The following is a 14,511-nucleotide window of genomic DNA, read 5'->3' as shown; positions in this document are numbered from 1 at the left end:
TATACTTAAGACTAAATTGAATATTCAACTAGCTCTTAGTTTATATAAGAGCCGAAGGTAGGTAGTATATTCATATAAACCTGTTCATATTGACTAGTGAGTGTTAGGTAGAATAATCTTCAGGAACGGCCGGTAGTTAATGAAGATATTATCTGCCTAGCTGCATCATATCAAGAGTGTTTTAAGCAAAAGCTAACATGTAGATATTCAATGTAGATAAATTACCAATTTGAGTACACAACATAATCAAAGGCACTGATTTATCTTACACCATAGGCCAAGTGGCCATCATTGCATACAAAAATTGCTAACTGCAAAGTTGACGTTTCATTGTAATCAAATCTTGAGTAATGGAATGAAGAAGAAGAAGAAGAAGAACAATTTATTTACTTTTCCGTTGCTAATTGTATGATCATGCGTGTGAAGCAAATCACCTTCCTGATAAAATGGAAGTAGAGAGAACAGCATTTGATGAAGACGAACTGTGAGTGACAGAAGTGTCTCTTTTGGGCCAAGAAGTAGGATCAACATAGACAGGCATAGTTGGCTGGTTGTGCTCCATTAAGCTCTTTCTTTTCAGCATTCTAACAACTTCAGACATTCTTGGCCTTGCTGCAGGGACTTGGGGATGTTGCGTGCAAAGTAGCCCAATTTCTATTATTTTCTTTACTTCTTCCGCATCATACTCGTTTGGGTCTAAGGTTTTGTCCACAAATGCTATATGCATTCCTCTCTCATAAAGTTTCCAAGCCTGGGATCAAGTGATCATATATATAATGAAAAAAGGTTAATTGTCTGAACACTAAATCCAGCACTTGAAATTTGTTCAATGAAATGCAATCCATTGTCATGTTTTACTACTAGGAATTTACTTACTCTTTGGAGGAGGTATTCACTTTCATCATCAACCTTCAATGCACTACTTTTTTGTCCACTTATGATTTCTAGGATTACAACACCATAGCTATAAGTATCAACCTTTTTCTGATAATTGTCCATGCATTGCATACTCAGGTGCCACATATCCCCTGAAAAAAACATATCACTGATTGCATAATGAAAAGTATGTAAAGGTGTGATAGCAATGTTCCATTCTATCATCAACGCATGATTTCTTCTAATAATAATAAAAGTAAATAAATAGGATATTTGTATGTGCATTCACTTACATTGTTCCAACAAAATTTGTATTAAGATGAGATTGGTCTCTTGGAAGAAGCCTTGCTAGTCCAAAATCAGCAATTTTAGGTTGAAAATCATCATCCAATAGGATGTTGCTAGCTTTTATATCTCTATGTAAAACACAAACATGGAATTCCTCATGTAAATATGCCAAACCTCTTGCAGTGCCAAAAATTATCGCATAACGTTGCATCCAACTCAGAGACCCTTTATTCTCACCTATTTTCATCACTTCACAGTGTAAGAAATAAGGATAAAGGAAGAATAGAAGAATTAAAGCTGATTCTCAAAACAATATAAGATATTCATTTAACAGATTGATTTTGTCTGTACCAAATAAGAATTGGCCAACATTGTTGTTTTTCATGTACTCGTAAACAGAAGTCTCTCTGGCCTTTATTGCAACATCCCAAAAGTCGAACAATATTTCGATGATGAATATTACTTATCAACTTCACTTCACTCTCAAAATCTTTCTCCATCTGTTCGGATTGGCTTAAATCCAATTTCTTGATAGCAACTACCTTTCCATTTTTCAAAGTACCCCTGTTCAACAAAGACATTATACTTAAGACTAAAGAACATGCTTATAGTTCACCAAAAGAAAAAGAAACATGCTTATAGAAAGTTTTATTTATCTTCATTCAGAATGTGCAGATGTTTAACAATAAATTAATTTTGAAATGAACTATAACCTTTTAGTGAAAGATCAACCTTCGCTTTTTTTTTTTTTTTTTTTATGAGCCCGATTCACATATAAGAGGACAAAAATATTAAAGAACTAATGAAATCTTGGCAGAGTGTGACAAACAATAGCACGCCTATGTGTGTTCACCCGGGAAAAAAAAAGAAAAAAGAACAACCTCAATGCAACAAGCCCAACAAGTGTCTCCCGATATAAATGACATCAACTGTAATAATTAAAAAAAAAAAGTTTTATGAGGTCTACCTTGTACAAATCACCAAAGGCTTGTTCTCCTAGTTTATATTTTTCACTGAAATTTTTTGTCGCTGACTTTAGATCTTTATACCTATAGTTAACAGGGCCTTTTAACTCAGTTGCTCCCAAAATATCACCTGCAAGGAAAATAAAATTAAAGTAAAAAAATCTCGCGCAGCCAATAACAAATCATATGCAAAGCAATTAATGCAAGGATAATCACATTAAATAATTTCAAATTAAATAATAAAGACCATTTTCGGTTATCTTACCTTTAGGAACCATCTTCGATGACTTTGATCGCATATACAAAGCAAATAATGCTAGTATAATCAAAATAAAACATGTTCCTCCAACGACTCCACCAATAATAACGGCCTTCTTCTTGCTTGAATCTCCTACAAATCACAAGAAAAATGTTGACCCACTTAGTTTTCACCGAAAGCCAATGCAAAATATATATGGAAGCCATTTCAAGTTTACTGTAATAATCCACCTTGTTTCAAGAAGTGATTGATGTTAGTGGTTTGATTGTCAGCAAAGAAGGAAGTGGTGGAATATCTCATGAAGCAGCCGAAATCAAAAGTCTTAGCATTTGAGTTTGGGAGACAAATCTGAAAATTTCTCAAGGCAATGTTCAAGCAATTGTCGCAACCGCTTTGTGTGAGAGTCTCAACACATTGAGCAAAGGCATAAATGTTTGAGCCGTTGCTGTTAGGTACTGTCGTTTTGGTGGCTGCAAAGTAACCTGGGATTCTTGGGGTGGCTATTTCCAGATTCCTCAGAACTTGTTGCACAGTTGAAGCAAGTTCAGTTGAGTTTCTTGTTTCATTCCCGCAATTAATGTTGTTGCCCCGCGTCTGTTGACTGGTCAAAGAAGCTACTGCTCTCGTACCTGCGTAAGATGCATGAAAAATCAGGTTTCTAATTAATTTTAGGCAAGGTACTGGAAACTTATTAGTTCAAGAGAGTCGATGGTGTAACCGTAATTAAATTGGAATCAACCCAATTATTAAAATAACATGTACAATAAAATATAGATATATGTATACTTTTTGGCCAAAAAAAAAAGATAATATGTATAACTCTGTAAATGAGTAATATTTAAATAGACAAGGCATTAACTCTGAAGAGTGGGGTTTCAAGCTTAGCAAAGAAAAATATGTATAAAATTCAACCCGTCAACCTATTCAAACTCTTGACCAGATCAGACTAATTCACTGGTCCAACCGGCCAACCCAAGTTATGTTTTAATACCATAATTTTAGGTAATTTGGATTCTGAAAAGGTACAATCCTGCTTGCAATCATTAAAGACTTCATCATAACTAGTCATCCAAAATACGCGTGTTGTGCGTGTCACCCATGTATGTGCTCAACTGATATCCTGAATAACTAATTATGCAATTCAAATTCCAGGTACTATTTGACTCGAGCTGCTCTTCTGCATTTCTTTACCTACTCGTAAAACCCAAACATAAAAAATTTCTTAAAGGGATATCAGTCTCTTCTCAACCCAATCACTGTTGAGAGCATTCAAAGTGGGTCATATTTGTCATTTCTCTGATTGGATAGACTTTTTGTGGAGACGAAGGAAGCAAAATAATGTAGTAACTCAACTTCTTGATATAATAGCTAGATACTCCTGGTTTAAATATAAGCTAAACTTTTTAAAAAGATTTTTTTTTATAAAAATAACATTCATTTTTGTTCAAACATTTAATGAGTTTTTTTCCAATTTTACCCTCATATATTCTTTTCCTCTTTAATTCATTTATTACATCTTTCACTTATTCTCTTCATTGATAAGGGCATACCACTCTGTTCCTTATTATAAATCACTTGTACCCCAAAAGTTTGTTTTAAAAAATATAAGTCACTTATAGTATAATTAATGATTTTTTTTCAATTTTATCCCTATTAATTTAATAAAAAATTAATTAATTTCTCTTTCCATTCTCTCTCTCAACTTTTCATTTCCTATGCAATCCATCCCCTTCTCTCTCAACTTTTAATATTCTTATTAAAAAAAACTGGTTAATTTAATATATTTATTGGTTTGTAGTTTTAGAATACAAGTGACTTATAAAAAGGAACAGAGTGGTATTAGGAAAACAAATATATCTTACCCATTATTTTAAATTGATTTTAATTAGTTTCTTGATAAACATAATGGATAAAGTTTAACTTATATTTTGAATTGGAAGAAGTATTAATTTAAGTAAATTAAGAGAATTTTTTAAGTTAATTATTTATAATAATAAGGTATTGTTAATAATTGTATTAGTTATACTATTATTTTTATCCTGTCTTGAACAAATAGTGGCAAACTATACAGTCAATTCAGCGATTTAAGAAAAGTCAAAGTTGGCGCCGTACCTGATGAAGCAGCCGTCGTATGTGATGTGGGCACCATTGGAGGCGGCGGAGCAGTTGTGTCGAATCTTATCGGCGGCGAAGTCAAAGCAAGAGAGACAGTCGGCGATGGAGAGGTAGTTCTGCACTGGAAAAGGCCATAAGTGGGGTGTTACCCTCCACTACTTGCTCCGTGGCGAAGTGTTTGCTCTGGTTGCTGATCTGCGTTCTCATGCTTCGAAACGTTGCGTTTAGGTTGTCTTGGAAGATGGACACGTCGCTGACGTTGATTTGGCTGCACCTATCGTCACCAGAGTCGTCTGAGGGTCTGAAACGACGCCGTCCAGAGTCCACCATGACCAGACTGTGAAGCTCAACAAGAAGAAGAAGAAGAAGAAGGGTTTTGTCGCAGGTGAGGCAGCATGATGTGTTTCTTACTTTCAGAGAGCGAGAGAGATGAAGGAAGGAATCTAGCTGTCTTCGGTAAGCATGGTGTTTGAAGAACACTGCAACTGAATGTTTTACATGAGGTTTTGAATATATCTCGCGTTGGTGAGGGGTGACTGATAACTCATTATTTTAAATATCTTTAAAAAATATTTTGAATGATTTCTAGAGAGTTATTAATACATTTTAAAAGATTTCTAAGAATTAATTAAACGATTTGATTTTGAGCATGATTTGGATATCATCTTATAAGTTTCTTAGTTTTTTAAAATAAAATAAAAGTAGTTAAAATAATTTTAAGAGTTAAAATTTTATTATTTTATTTTTGTTTCCTTCTGCTTCAATTTCTGTTAGTTTATTTATTTCTTTTTATCTTATTTGCTTTGCTTTAAAGTTGTCTTTTTTTTTTTTTTTTTGCTCCTCTACAGGGCGGGACGCGCCGTTCGGGTGATGGCAAACAGAAAGGAGGACATTTGAAAAGAGGGGAACGCAGCGTTTGGATGAAGGGAGCTGAGGGCTTTGCGAGGAGAAGGGAATCAGGAATTGACAGAGGGATTCATCATTGTCTAAGGGATATTCGGCTGGGTCTTGAAGAAAAAAGGCGGCCGAACTGGTTCGAAAGGAGGGGAAGATTTCATCATCGTCTTAGCCAGAGGGATCTTGTTCTCTGCTTTTAGGGAGCTGCGGAGCTGGTTCTGGTTCGACAAAGAGAGGGAGGCGCCGAACTGGTTGTGGTGAAGGAGGAAGGAAGGCCGCCGAACTGATTGGCGTCTTCTTTGCTGCACCCAGACAATAAATTTTAGGCCAAAAAATTGAACTCATCGGCAAGCCAAATGCAGGTTCCAGGATACTTTGTCTAGATTTGAAGTTGGAATATCAATATTGTATATTTTATGCTAACGAAATTAACAATTAGGGTTAAAAAATTGAAGGAAAAAACACTTTATAAAATTAAAGAATTAATTGAAATCTTATATAAATTATAAAGCCAAATATGCAATTTTATCTTTGTTTTGTTCTTGTTTTCTTTTAAGTTTTTGCATCTCTATGATGCAACATTTATTGTAAAAACATTTATTAAGTTACGGTGAGATGATGGAGGAAAGATGGAAAAGTAAAGTCAGAAAATGTTCAATTTAATAAAATCTCTTCCGTGATTTAGAGTTGGATCTAAGACATTTCGTTTTATTCTCTTTCTCTCTACAATCACACTTGACCCCCTTTTTGAGATATGATTAATTAATTATCTAAATATATACAGGGAGTTTTTTACTCAGGACCTAATTAAAATAATTTATAAATAGTTTTTTAACTGTAACTTATAAAATATGAGATAAATATATTATAAGAGTTTTGTTTTTATTTACACAAAAGATGCTTGCAAATCATTTTGAATGCCACACCAAACAGGCCCTTCATATGCGTTAGAGGCCTATATATCTATATATGTATATATCTAAGTGATGATTATTAGTGTTTCCAAAGTCATGGGTTGAGCTGATTAAAATCTGCATCGTCATGATCAGCATGTACTGGCATGACTAATTATTAATGTGCTGACTGTTAACTCGAACCTCACAAGTCACAAGACGCTCCAAGAACCCCAACTCACGTCTTTATCACGTCACCATCATCTTACATCCTAGCTGGCCACCTAAAAGGACACAATGGCGATTTCGCTTTGTTATCCCAAGAAAAAAAAAAAAAAGTAATTCTTTGCAATAGCCACTGAAATCCATTGATTCAAGACAAGTCAAAAGTTCGTTGACCTCTTATGATCAAGGACTCGCTCTTTATAATAAGACTAATTAATAAAAGTGAGATTTTCTCTAAAACTAGTATGGGAAAACAGTCAGTTGCTATAAGCAAATAATCTAGTATCCTTCAGTCTAAAATATAAAACTATTTTTACAATCTAATTACATTATAAAAAGAGTTTTATATTTATGAGAGGAGGATTATCTAAAAGCAGCAATTATTATAGTGAAAGTAATACGAGTGCTGATTTCCTAGCCACTCATTGTATATAGATATTATCGCTGCCTCTTGGTTGCCCATTTATTATCCAACTTATTTCCCGAAGACTCTTTATCCTATTTTGCATGTTGATGTTTTGAGTGTGACTCTATCCCCTCAAGTGGGACTCTTGTTTTGCTTCTTTTCTATTATTTGGTCTGTGAATCATTAATTGATTCTTTTAATAGATATTCACATTTCACCCAAAAAATAATAACTTTCACCATTGCCGTTTACTTTGAAGGCACCGTTTGCCCCTATTGTGAAATTGGCACGAGGATGCTACCTATAGATGTTTAATTATTGACCCTTGCTAATTGCTCCCAGCCTCAGAGAGATATCCACCTTGCGTCTATCCCTTTTTTTTTTTTTTTTTTAACTCATATTCAACCCAAGACTCTAACCACGCACTTCTCTTTCTGTCGGTTTTGTCCTTTCGTCTCATCTCATCATCTTCACGCAAGAAAACAATTTCCAGGTTTTGCTTTTACTTCATTGCTTCGTCTTCTTCTTCCATTTCTCATCTTTTAAAGGCTTATTCAGTTTGATTTTCTTATCTTTTTTTCATTTTGGTGCTTCATTGCAACCTCCTCCTCCATTTACTGTGACGTGCTCTGTTCAAAGCCATCAATTCCTTCCTCTTTTTACTGGTTCTCCCTTTCTTCATCAACTCTATCTTCTACTCCAGGTTTTCAAAGACCAAAAAGCTACTAGGTAAGTCGCTTGGCGTAGCGGGTTTTCCCGGTTTTTATCGAGTTTTTCCTGTTTGTACCGGGTTGTTTGGAGAACAATTCATCTGCTAAACCAAAGGCCCGTTTACTAGTCTTCAATTTGAATCAGTCGATCCGGTCTGATTCTTCGAATCTTAAAATTATGTCTAGTTAACTCATTTTTCATGTTGTTAGCTGCCTTGTATTAGTTCTCTGCCTTAATTTTGCAAGCTATATTAATTAATCTGATTTCCTCTTCTATTTTTTAAAATCTGTTTCAAGTGCATACTAAATTAAACCCACCCAACCCCCAAAAACATACATGTAATGAGAGGAAAAGAAGGAGAAAGGAGAGTCAATTATGTTTAAACAACTAGTAAGAGAGTTGTTTTAGTTTAATTAGAGGTAAAGCTTCTGCTCGAAAAGGTTACTTGGCTCAATAAAACCCAAAAAGCTGTTTTTGGCAGTGGGGATGCATGCTTAGTGCTTGTTGGAATGATGATTAGGATTCCCAAATATATTTATTGGACAAAATTTCTCTAGTACATTTAGTTTTATACTCACAGAAAAATATTTTTTTTTTATAAATTGAGACAAACTTCTCAACATATTTATTTTGTATACTGTGAAAAATACTTTTAAAACTATAATCTTGTTCCTACCCAAACGATTCCAAAATAGATTTTTAATAAAATTAAATAAGGAGATATCTATTTCAGATTCACTTTGAAAAGGTGGTGATCATCAGGGAGAAGTGGAAGAAGACAAAAGACTTATACAATCCTCAAAAACAACTTTTTAATTATAATTTTTGAAATACAAAATAAATTGGAAAGAGAAATTTTATCTCAACTTAAATTTATAAGTGCTTATACTAAATAGCGCTGAGTAAGTTCCACTGTAAGCGAAAGCTGAGATAGAATGGATGAAAAATTATAATGATTTCAATGTAAAAAAATTCATAAAAATAAATTTAAATTAATACCTTTTATATTATAATATGTACTATAAAATTTCACTATTAATATTTAATACCTTTTAAATTTAAAATATTATAATATTTAGGAAGAGTTTTTTTTTCTTACATATTTTCACTATTAACATTTTACAATTCTATTTTTAAAAATTGTCGTGCTATGAGGTTTTGTGACTCTTTGAATTATTGCTTCTGTCAATGAATTCATCCCCAATCGAGGAGGATCGATACATGTTTCGATGCCATATTGAACTAATCGTTCGACTGACTACGTTTGGAATATCCATTAGGCCAAAGGAATTTCCTACCCTGTGCCAGAACGTGTGATGTTTTGATTCTTCTATAATTCGTTACGATCTTCTTTTTCTCCTTTGCGGATTGGTTCTTATCAGTACTCGGTGTCCGCGATTTCAAGTGTGATTTCTTTGATTAAGTTCAGGTAACAATGATGTAGCACAATGTTGCATACATGCTGTAGTTGTTAATGTTACCTGATCAATAGTAGATCCTGATATTAAATTATTTGCAGCTCAAGACCAGACTTTGATAGTTTTTGGCGTCACTAAATGATATGAAGCTGTGAGACTTTGCTCAAGAATTTATGAACTTTTACTTCATTATAAGTTTTCCTAGCTAGTTCCACCAATACCAATGCCAGCATATATTTTCTGAACCGTTATGTTGTGCAGCCGGACAAGATCGCTGCTGTAGAGACGCTGGACAGGAATTGTATTCATCTACTCACTTCACTTGAGGTCAGAGACGGAGTTGCGCACTTTCATTCCCGCATTGGCTGGGATTGAGGTTGGAGTTGGCTAGGCTTTGCAAAGGTTTAAGACCAGTAGGCTGCAATATGGCGTGGATGCCGCGAATCTTTGGGACAAATTTGACATCAACACTAGGTCCTTCTGCACCTTATTCCTCTAGATTCTTCTCCAAATCAGCTCCGTACATCAGTAATGCCTCCTTCCTTTCTCTACCATTTCTCCATGCTTCATTTTCATTCACTATTTGATATGCCCAAAGCAAAAATATCGGACAATTTTGGTAATTGTAAAAGAGGCCCTGTCAATGTGTAGATTTTAGCTTCGTAATAGCTGGTCTATTCAAAATCTGATTCCCCCCCCCCCCCTCTTGAATCTCTTGCACCTCTTAGTGCTGCCATTCGTTGGGATAAATGGGAATGAGGGTTTCATTGTTTTCTCGTTGTTGAGTTTGTATAACTTGGAGAAATAACCTGCTTTAAGCCTTACCCAGGATTAGCTATTCTAGAATTAAATAAGTGACCATGCTTCTTCAGTCTTAAAGTGTCCTCACATGTGGATAAGTCTTCTTGTTATTAAGTGGCAGACCTATGGATACGATAAAGTCTTGTTTTGACGCTTGCTACTGCCGCAAAGGTTGGAATCCCCGAGTTTGTAAATGGAATAGGGAATGGAGTTGAATCCCATGTTGCTAAGCTTGAAACAGAAATTGGTGACTTCCAGAAGCTTCTCGTCTGTCGTACCCTCAAGCTCAAGAAGCTGGGCTTTCCTTGCAAACATGTAATCCCAATCACATCTCTGCTTGCTTTCTCTCCATGCAGATACAAGAACATATTATCATTTGTAAAAGCACCTATGCATATGCCTTAATATTCATGCATATATGTCATGTCAATGACCAATATCTTGTGTCTTCAAGATATTTCTTAAATTTTTAAATTCTTGGTAATTTCTCTTAACACCTTTGTTGCTGAACTTTCATTATTGTCTCTATTTTTTTGTACAAATTTATGGATTTATCATACACTTTGTTTCTGTTCGTTAAATCCTTCTTTTCTTTGGCTGGTGTCATTATTCAAATTTTAATATTTTTGTTTTCCCACCAAATGCCACTTTATGAACCAGATCTGTTATGCTCAGGTCCTTTTTATTTGGAATTTGTCTTAGAATCTGTTAGCTTCGTGTTTTTACCTTTTTATTTTTTGGCTCAGAATGGATGCTTACCCAATTTTCGCCAGAAAGTATGCCAATAGTGCAGCATTATTTCCTGGCATCTTGCTGGTATAATTTGACAGTATGATTATGTCCTATAGCTATGCTTCATGTACAGAACTTTATTGGATTCTAGAAGAATAAGCAGCTGGAATCTGAATTCACCTTTATTGAAATGGATGATAGATGTCAACCGTCTTATTTTGTTCCGCTGCTAAAAATAATTGTAAATCTCACTAGTGCGTGTGTTATATTGCGTTCTGATGTTGCACGTCATCTTCTTACAGCTGATTGGAAGCAGGTTCCTGATGGCTCCCTTGTATGAAAGTTGAACTGACTTGAGTTTTCAAGCAATTGTTTGTGGCTAGCGCTTAGTAATAGCAGGTCTTTTGTGGTTATATGGGTAAAAGGTGCTTCCTTAACGTACTACATAGCATTCTACCCCTTGATTGACTCTGTCGCTGATAGAATGCCACGACTTATATACAGTAGAAAGAAGAGAAAATTTGGAGGGTATAGGGATGGTTATGCTATGAAGAGTAACTTCCCTGCCATGCTGTCATATGTTGCCTAATGTGTTGTCAATGATCTGAGTGAGTTTATTATGCGTCGTCAATTTCTATGAGGATGTGGTGTCAATTTCCTAGGGGTTAGTATGCTCAGTTATTTTGATTTCATTGTAATATATACGTACTGGACTGATTATTAGGGAATCTATGTGAGCTATTATTCAGCCCTTTTATGGGAGATTAGATTTTCTTGGTGGCTTTTTTCTGTTAGATTATTCGGACCTAGCTGAAGAACGATAACTCACTGGCTTGTTAAACAGGCTGCAGGGATATGACCATTTTATCTTTGGCAGAAATAAAGGTTTTGTGATGTTTCCACTATCTTGTTTCAAGACTCCTTTAATTGATATTCGTTTTGGACCATAAGACATTAAAATGCGTGGGGCCTACATGCGAACTCTTTGTAACCTATAGTTTTTGCTTTGCAGAGGAAGTTAATATTGAAATATGCACACAAGTACAGGCTGGGATTATGGAGGCCTCGAGCTGAACTAATCAAATCGTGATCGGTTTCTTAATAGCTTTTCTTTATCACACCTGAAGTTCTAGATGCGCCAATATGTGAATGCTGGATTTCGCATGGAAAGAACAAGTCTATTGCTTCTGATAATACCCAACTTCATCCCATTCAGAACATCTGGATAATTTTTGGTATTTGCACCATTGAAACACAAGAGACTTGTCTTAATTGACCGTCGGTGTGGCTGGTCATTCTGGTACATTTACTGCATTTTTCTAATCGTATGACTTGTTTTTGGTAAGTATGAGACTGATGAATTGAAAGATTCAGCAATGCTTCATTTATTCCATGATAGCTATTGTAAAACTCAACGATGCTCTTTATTTGCTCTTTTTTTTTTTTTGGTGTCAAGCACATGTATCTTCTTATTCTACTAAGTCTATTTGAAACACTATCAATCCTTAAAATGTGAGCACTTTTAAACTTTGATTTATTACGTCGTGAGGAATAAATCCTTTCTATTAGATATAATCTGATCAACGAATGCTCTTTAATTTTGCAGTCATGTGCATCCCTTCCTAATTGTTCAATAATTGATCAGATCTGATATTAACTTGTGGTTGAATTATGAAAGTATGATGTGAATATGATTATGACAATAGTAAAAATGAAATTAATGCAAACATGGAAGAAAAAATGAAAAAAAAAGAGATAAATTTAATTTTCAGATAGGTACGAAATGCAACTTATAAAAAAATCTAATCCTATTTCAAAAGTTATAACTTATATAGAGGATTAACGACCACCGAAAGTAACAATTAATGGAACCTACCATACTCCCACTTTCTTTTTGGTTTTTTTTTTTTCTTGGGTGCTTAAGGTCGTAGACCTGCTGAGTATGGGGGCCATAATCAATGCAATGCTTTCAAAAGTGAAAACACCATTCCACTCAAAAGAAAAAGGTAGGCTTCAACTTAATTTAAGGCCAAACGCTTTGTAGTATAATAGCATTGATGCTTTTCTATAGATTGTAACTGAGAGGTCATCGGTTCAATTCTGCTTATAATCTCAAGTTGTTAGTGCCTGTCCTTTTAATTAAAAAAAAAAAAGCATAGATGGTTACAGAATGGTTTGTCCTTGGGCTTCAAATGTCAGTACGTGCCTGGGGTTTCCCTTTCTTCAAGGATTCATGTCTTGGTTCCTTGTACAATACTTATTTAACTCTGTGGTGAAGCTCCCATTGTGCTGTGGCTATCCATGCCCATTCCATGGCAGTTATTTAGCAGGGATTCCATGGGCTTGATTTCCTTAGAAATTGATGTGGTAAGGACCAGAGTGGAATAACTTCAGTATCAGTTACTGTTCATATGAGAGATAGCACGCAAACCAAAGAGTATATGATACTCTTGATAAGCCATAATTCATTAGAGATTTATAAGATGCATAAAGTATTTTGATATTAACATGCTTTACTCTCATTCTATTCTCATAAAACAGATTTCTTTAAAAACAAAATTAAAGAGGTAGGTACTAATAGCCTGAGACTGCAAGCAGGATCAAACCCTTGATCTACCATTTATAGAGGAGCTTTTATGTCACTAGGTGACAAGACCGTTTGCCATAAAAGAGAAATTTAGAATGCATATCAAGATTATTACTTAGAACACTTGCTTGGGCTGTAGGCATTATGAATATGTAGCAGCCTACAATACAGATAGTACAAAAAAACATAATAAATGCTAAATTTAGTATATATCGTGTTTATTTAACAGTTAGTCAGAAGATTTGACTTCCATTTATTGTGAAAGACAAAGCAATCCCAGTACATTGTTCTAACTCTCAAAATAACTGGAGTCAAATCTCCTCTAGCTGTCATAAATCTGATATTTTTCAAAATAAAGAATTCATGTAAAGAGATTACCTCATAACCTGTTTCCATGATGAGAACCTCGTCCTCAATTCATTGTTCAAACATTGGCAAGCGAAAAAAGAACACTTGATGCCAAGATTGGATAAAATTTCTTAAAGGAGTTTATACTTATAAATCATGTGGCTTAAAAGCTAACTATGATGTTATCAAGCCAGTGGCCACAAGATAAAACAAGCAGAATAGTGGAAGTAAGAACCAAAAGACGTATCATATATTCATAGTAGCCCAAGAGTACAGCTGAAACAGATTAACTCGAGACAGAAGATTATCGATCCTCAGGTGCCAAATCCAAGATCCAGATGAAGCAGCACATTTCTTGCGTGGGGAAGAATTTATGAACACAGTAAATCAGTAAAACTCCAAAGAATCAAGACAATGAACATGCTAAGAAACTATAGTTAACTCCAATTGATTGATTTTGGCCTCTTGGTGCATGCCCAGATTCCAAATAAGTAAGAAGATTGACAGGATAAATTTTTAAATCTGGTCATAAGAGGAGTAAGCACAGGACAACACCAATTAACAAGACACAAATACCAAAAGAATTTCAAAAGGGGAGAAACTCTTAAAGCTTCAATGCCACCCTCCCATGCATGAATGTGCATGTCTTGTGTAGACAGATATACAAAAAATAGTTTCACTAGAGGAGTAGGTACAGGACTGTACCAATACGTGACAATTTAATTTGAAGTTTAAGCAAATTCTCTGAGTTCAGTAGGTTCCTCTCTGCACCATCAAAATGAAATGGAATGTGTAATCCTGGTTCAATAGTTATGACCTGCAAAATAAATAAATGAAAAAGAAAAAATTGTTAACTAATATGTGAATGAACGATGTCAATCAGCACGGCTATAGCATGCAAACAATAAAACTCTTGCATGATCGCCATGTTCCTATATAAGGAAAGGGCAAAAATTGTCATTCTCGGCCAGAAAAATATCCCTGGGTGTA

General features: G+C 34.8%; 1 protein-coding gene and 1 long non-coding RNA gene across 4 annotated transcripts; one reads left to right on the top strand and one right to left on the bottom strand.

Moving 5' to 3' along the window:
* Positions 1 to 1,306: 1,306 nt before the first annotated feature.
* LOC114738642 (L-type lectin-domain containing receptor kinase VIII.1-like) lies at positions 1,307 to 2,974 on the bottom strand. Its single transcript, XM_028926706.1, has 4 exons — positions 2,619 to 2,974; positions 2,395 to 2,520; positions 2,132 to 2,259; positions 1,307 to 1,401 (listed from the first exon to the last, which is right to left on the bottom strand). Exons 1-4 carry the CDS (start codon positions 2,686 to 2,688, stop codon positions 1,381 to 1,383), a joined length of 345 nt encoding a protein of 114 aa, XP_028782539.1. The 5' UTR covers positions 2,689 to 2,974; the 3' UTR covers positions 1,307 to 1,380.
* A 4,548-nt stretch (positions 2,975 to 7,522) lies between these two features.
* On the top strand, positions 7,523 to 12,126 carry LOC114738643 (uncharacterized). Of its 3 annotated transcripts, XR_003739551.1 has the most exons (5): positions 7,523 to 7,653; positions 9,315 to 9,581; positions 9,976 to 10,169; positions 10,889 to 11,471; positions 11,599 to 12,126. It is a non-coding gene; the product is annotated as an uncharacterized LOC114738643 (long non-coding RNA). The 3 variants fall into 3 exon arrangements; XR_003739549.1 differs by having other exon boundaries at positions 10,889 to 12,126; XR_003739550.1 differs by having other exon boundaries at positions 9,970 to 10,169; positions 10,889 to 12,126.
* The last annotated feature ends 2,385 nt before the right edge of the window (positions 12,127 to 14,511 follow it).

The sequence above is a fragment of the Neltuma alba genome, unplaced genomic scaffold (assembly GCF_004799145.2).
Source record: "Neltuma alba isolate B1F8T4 unplaced genomic scaffold, ASM479914v2 tig00013642_pilon, whole genome shotgun sequence".
NCBI lineage: Eukaryota > Viridiplantae > Streptophyta > Magnoliopsida > Fabales > Fabaceae > Neltuma > Neltuma alba.
The sequence above is the reverse complement of the archived record's forward strand: the minus strand, read 5'-3'. Positions and strand labels throughout refer to the sequence as shown.

Coding starts and splice junctions, on each gene's coding strand:
- LOC114738642 (XM_028926706.1), bottom strand. CDS start 2,688: ATGAGATATTCCACCACTTCCTTCTTTGCTGACAATCAAACCACTAAC. Junction 2,521..2,618: donor CAATCACTTCTTGAAACAAG/GTGGATTATTAC, acceptor TGTGATTTGTAG/GAGATTCAAGCAAGAAGAAG. Junction 1,402..2,131: donor CCTTTGGTGATTTGTACAAG/GTAGACCTCATA, acceptor TGATGAAAATAG/GTGAGAATAAAGGGTCTCTG.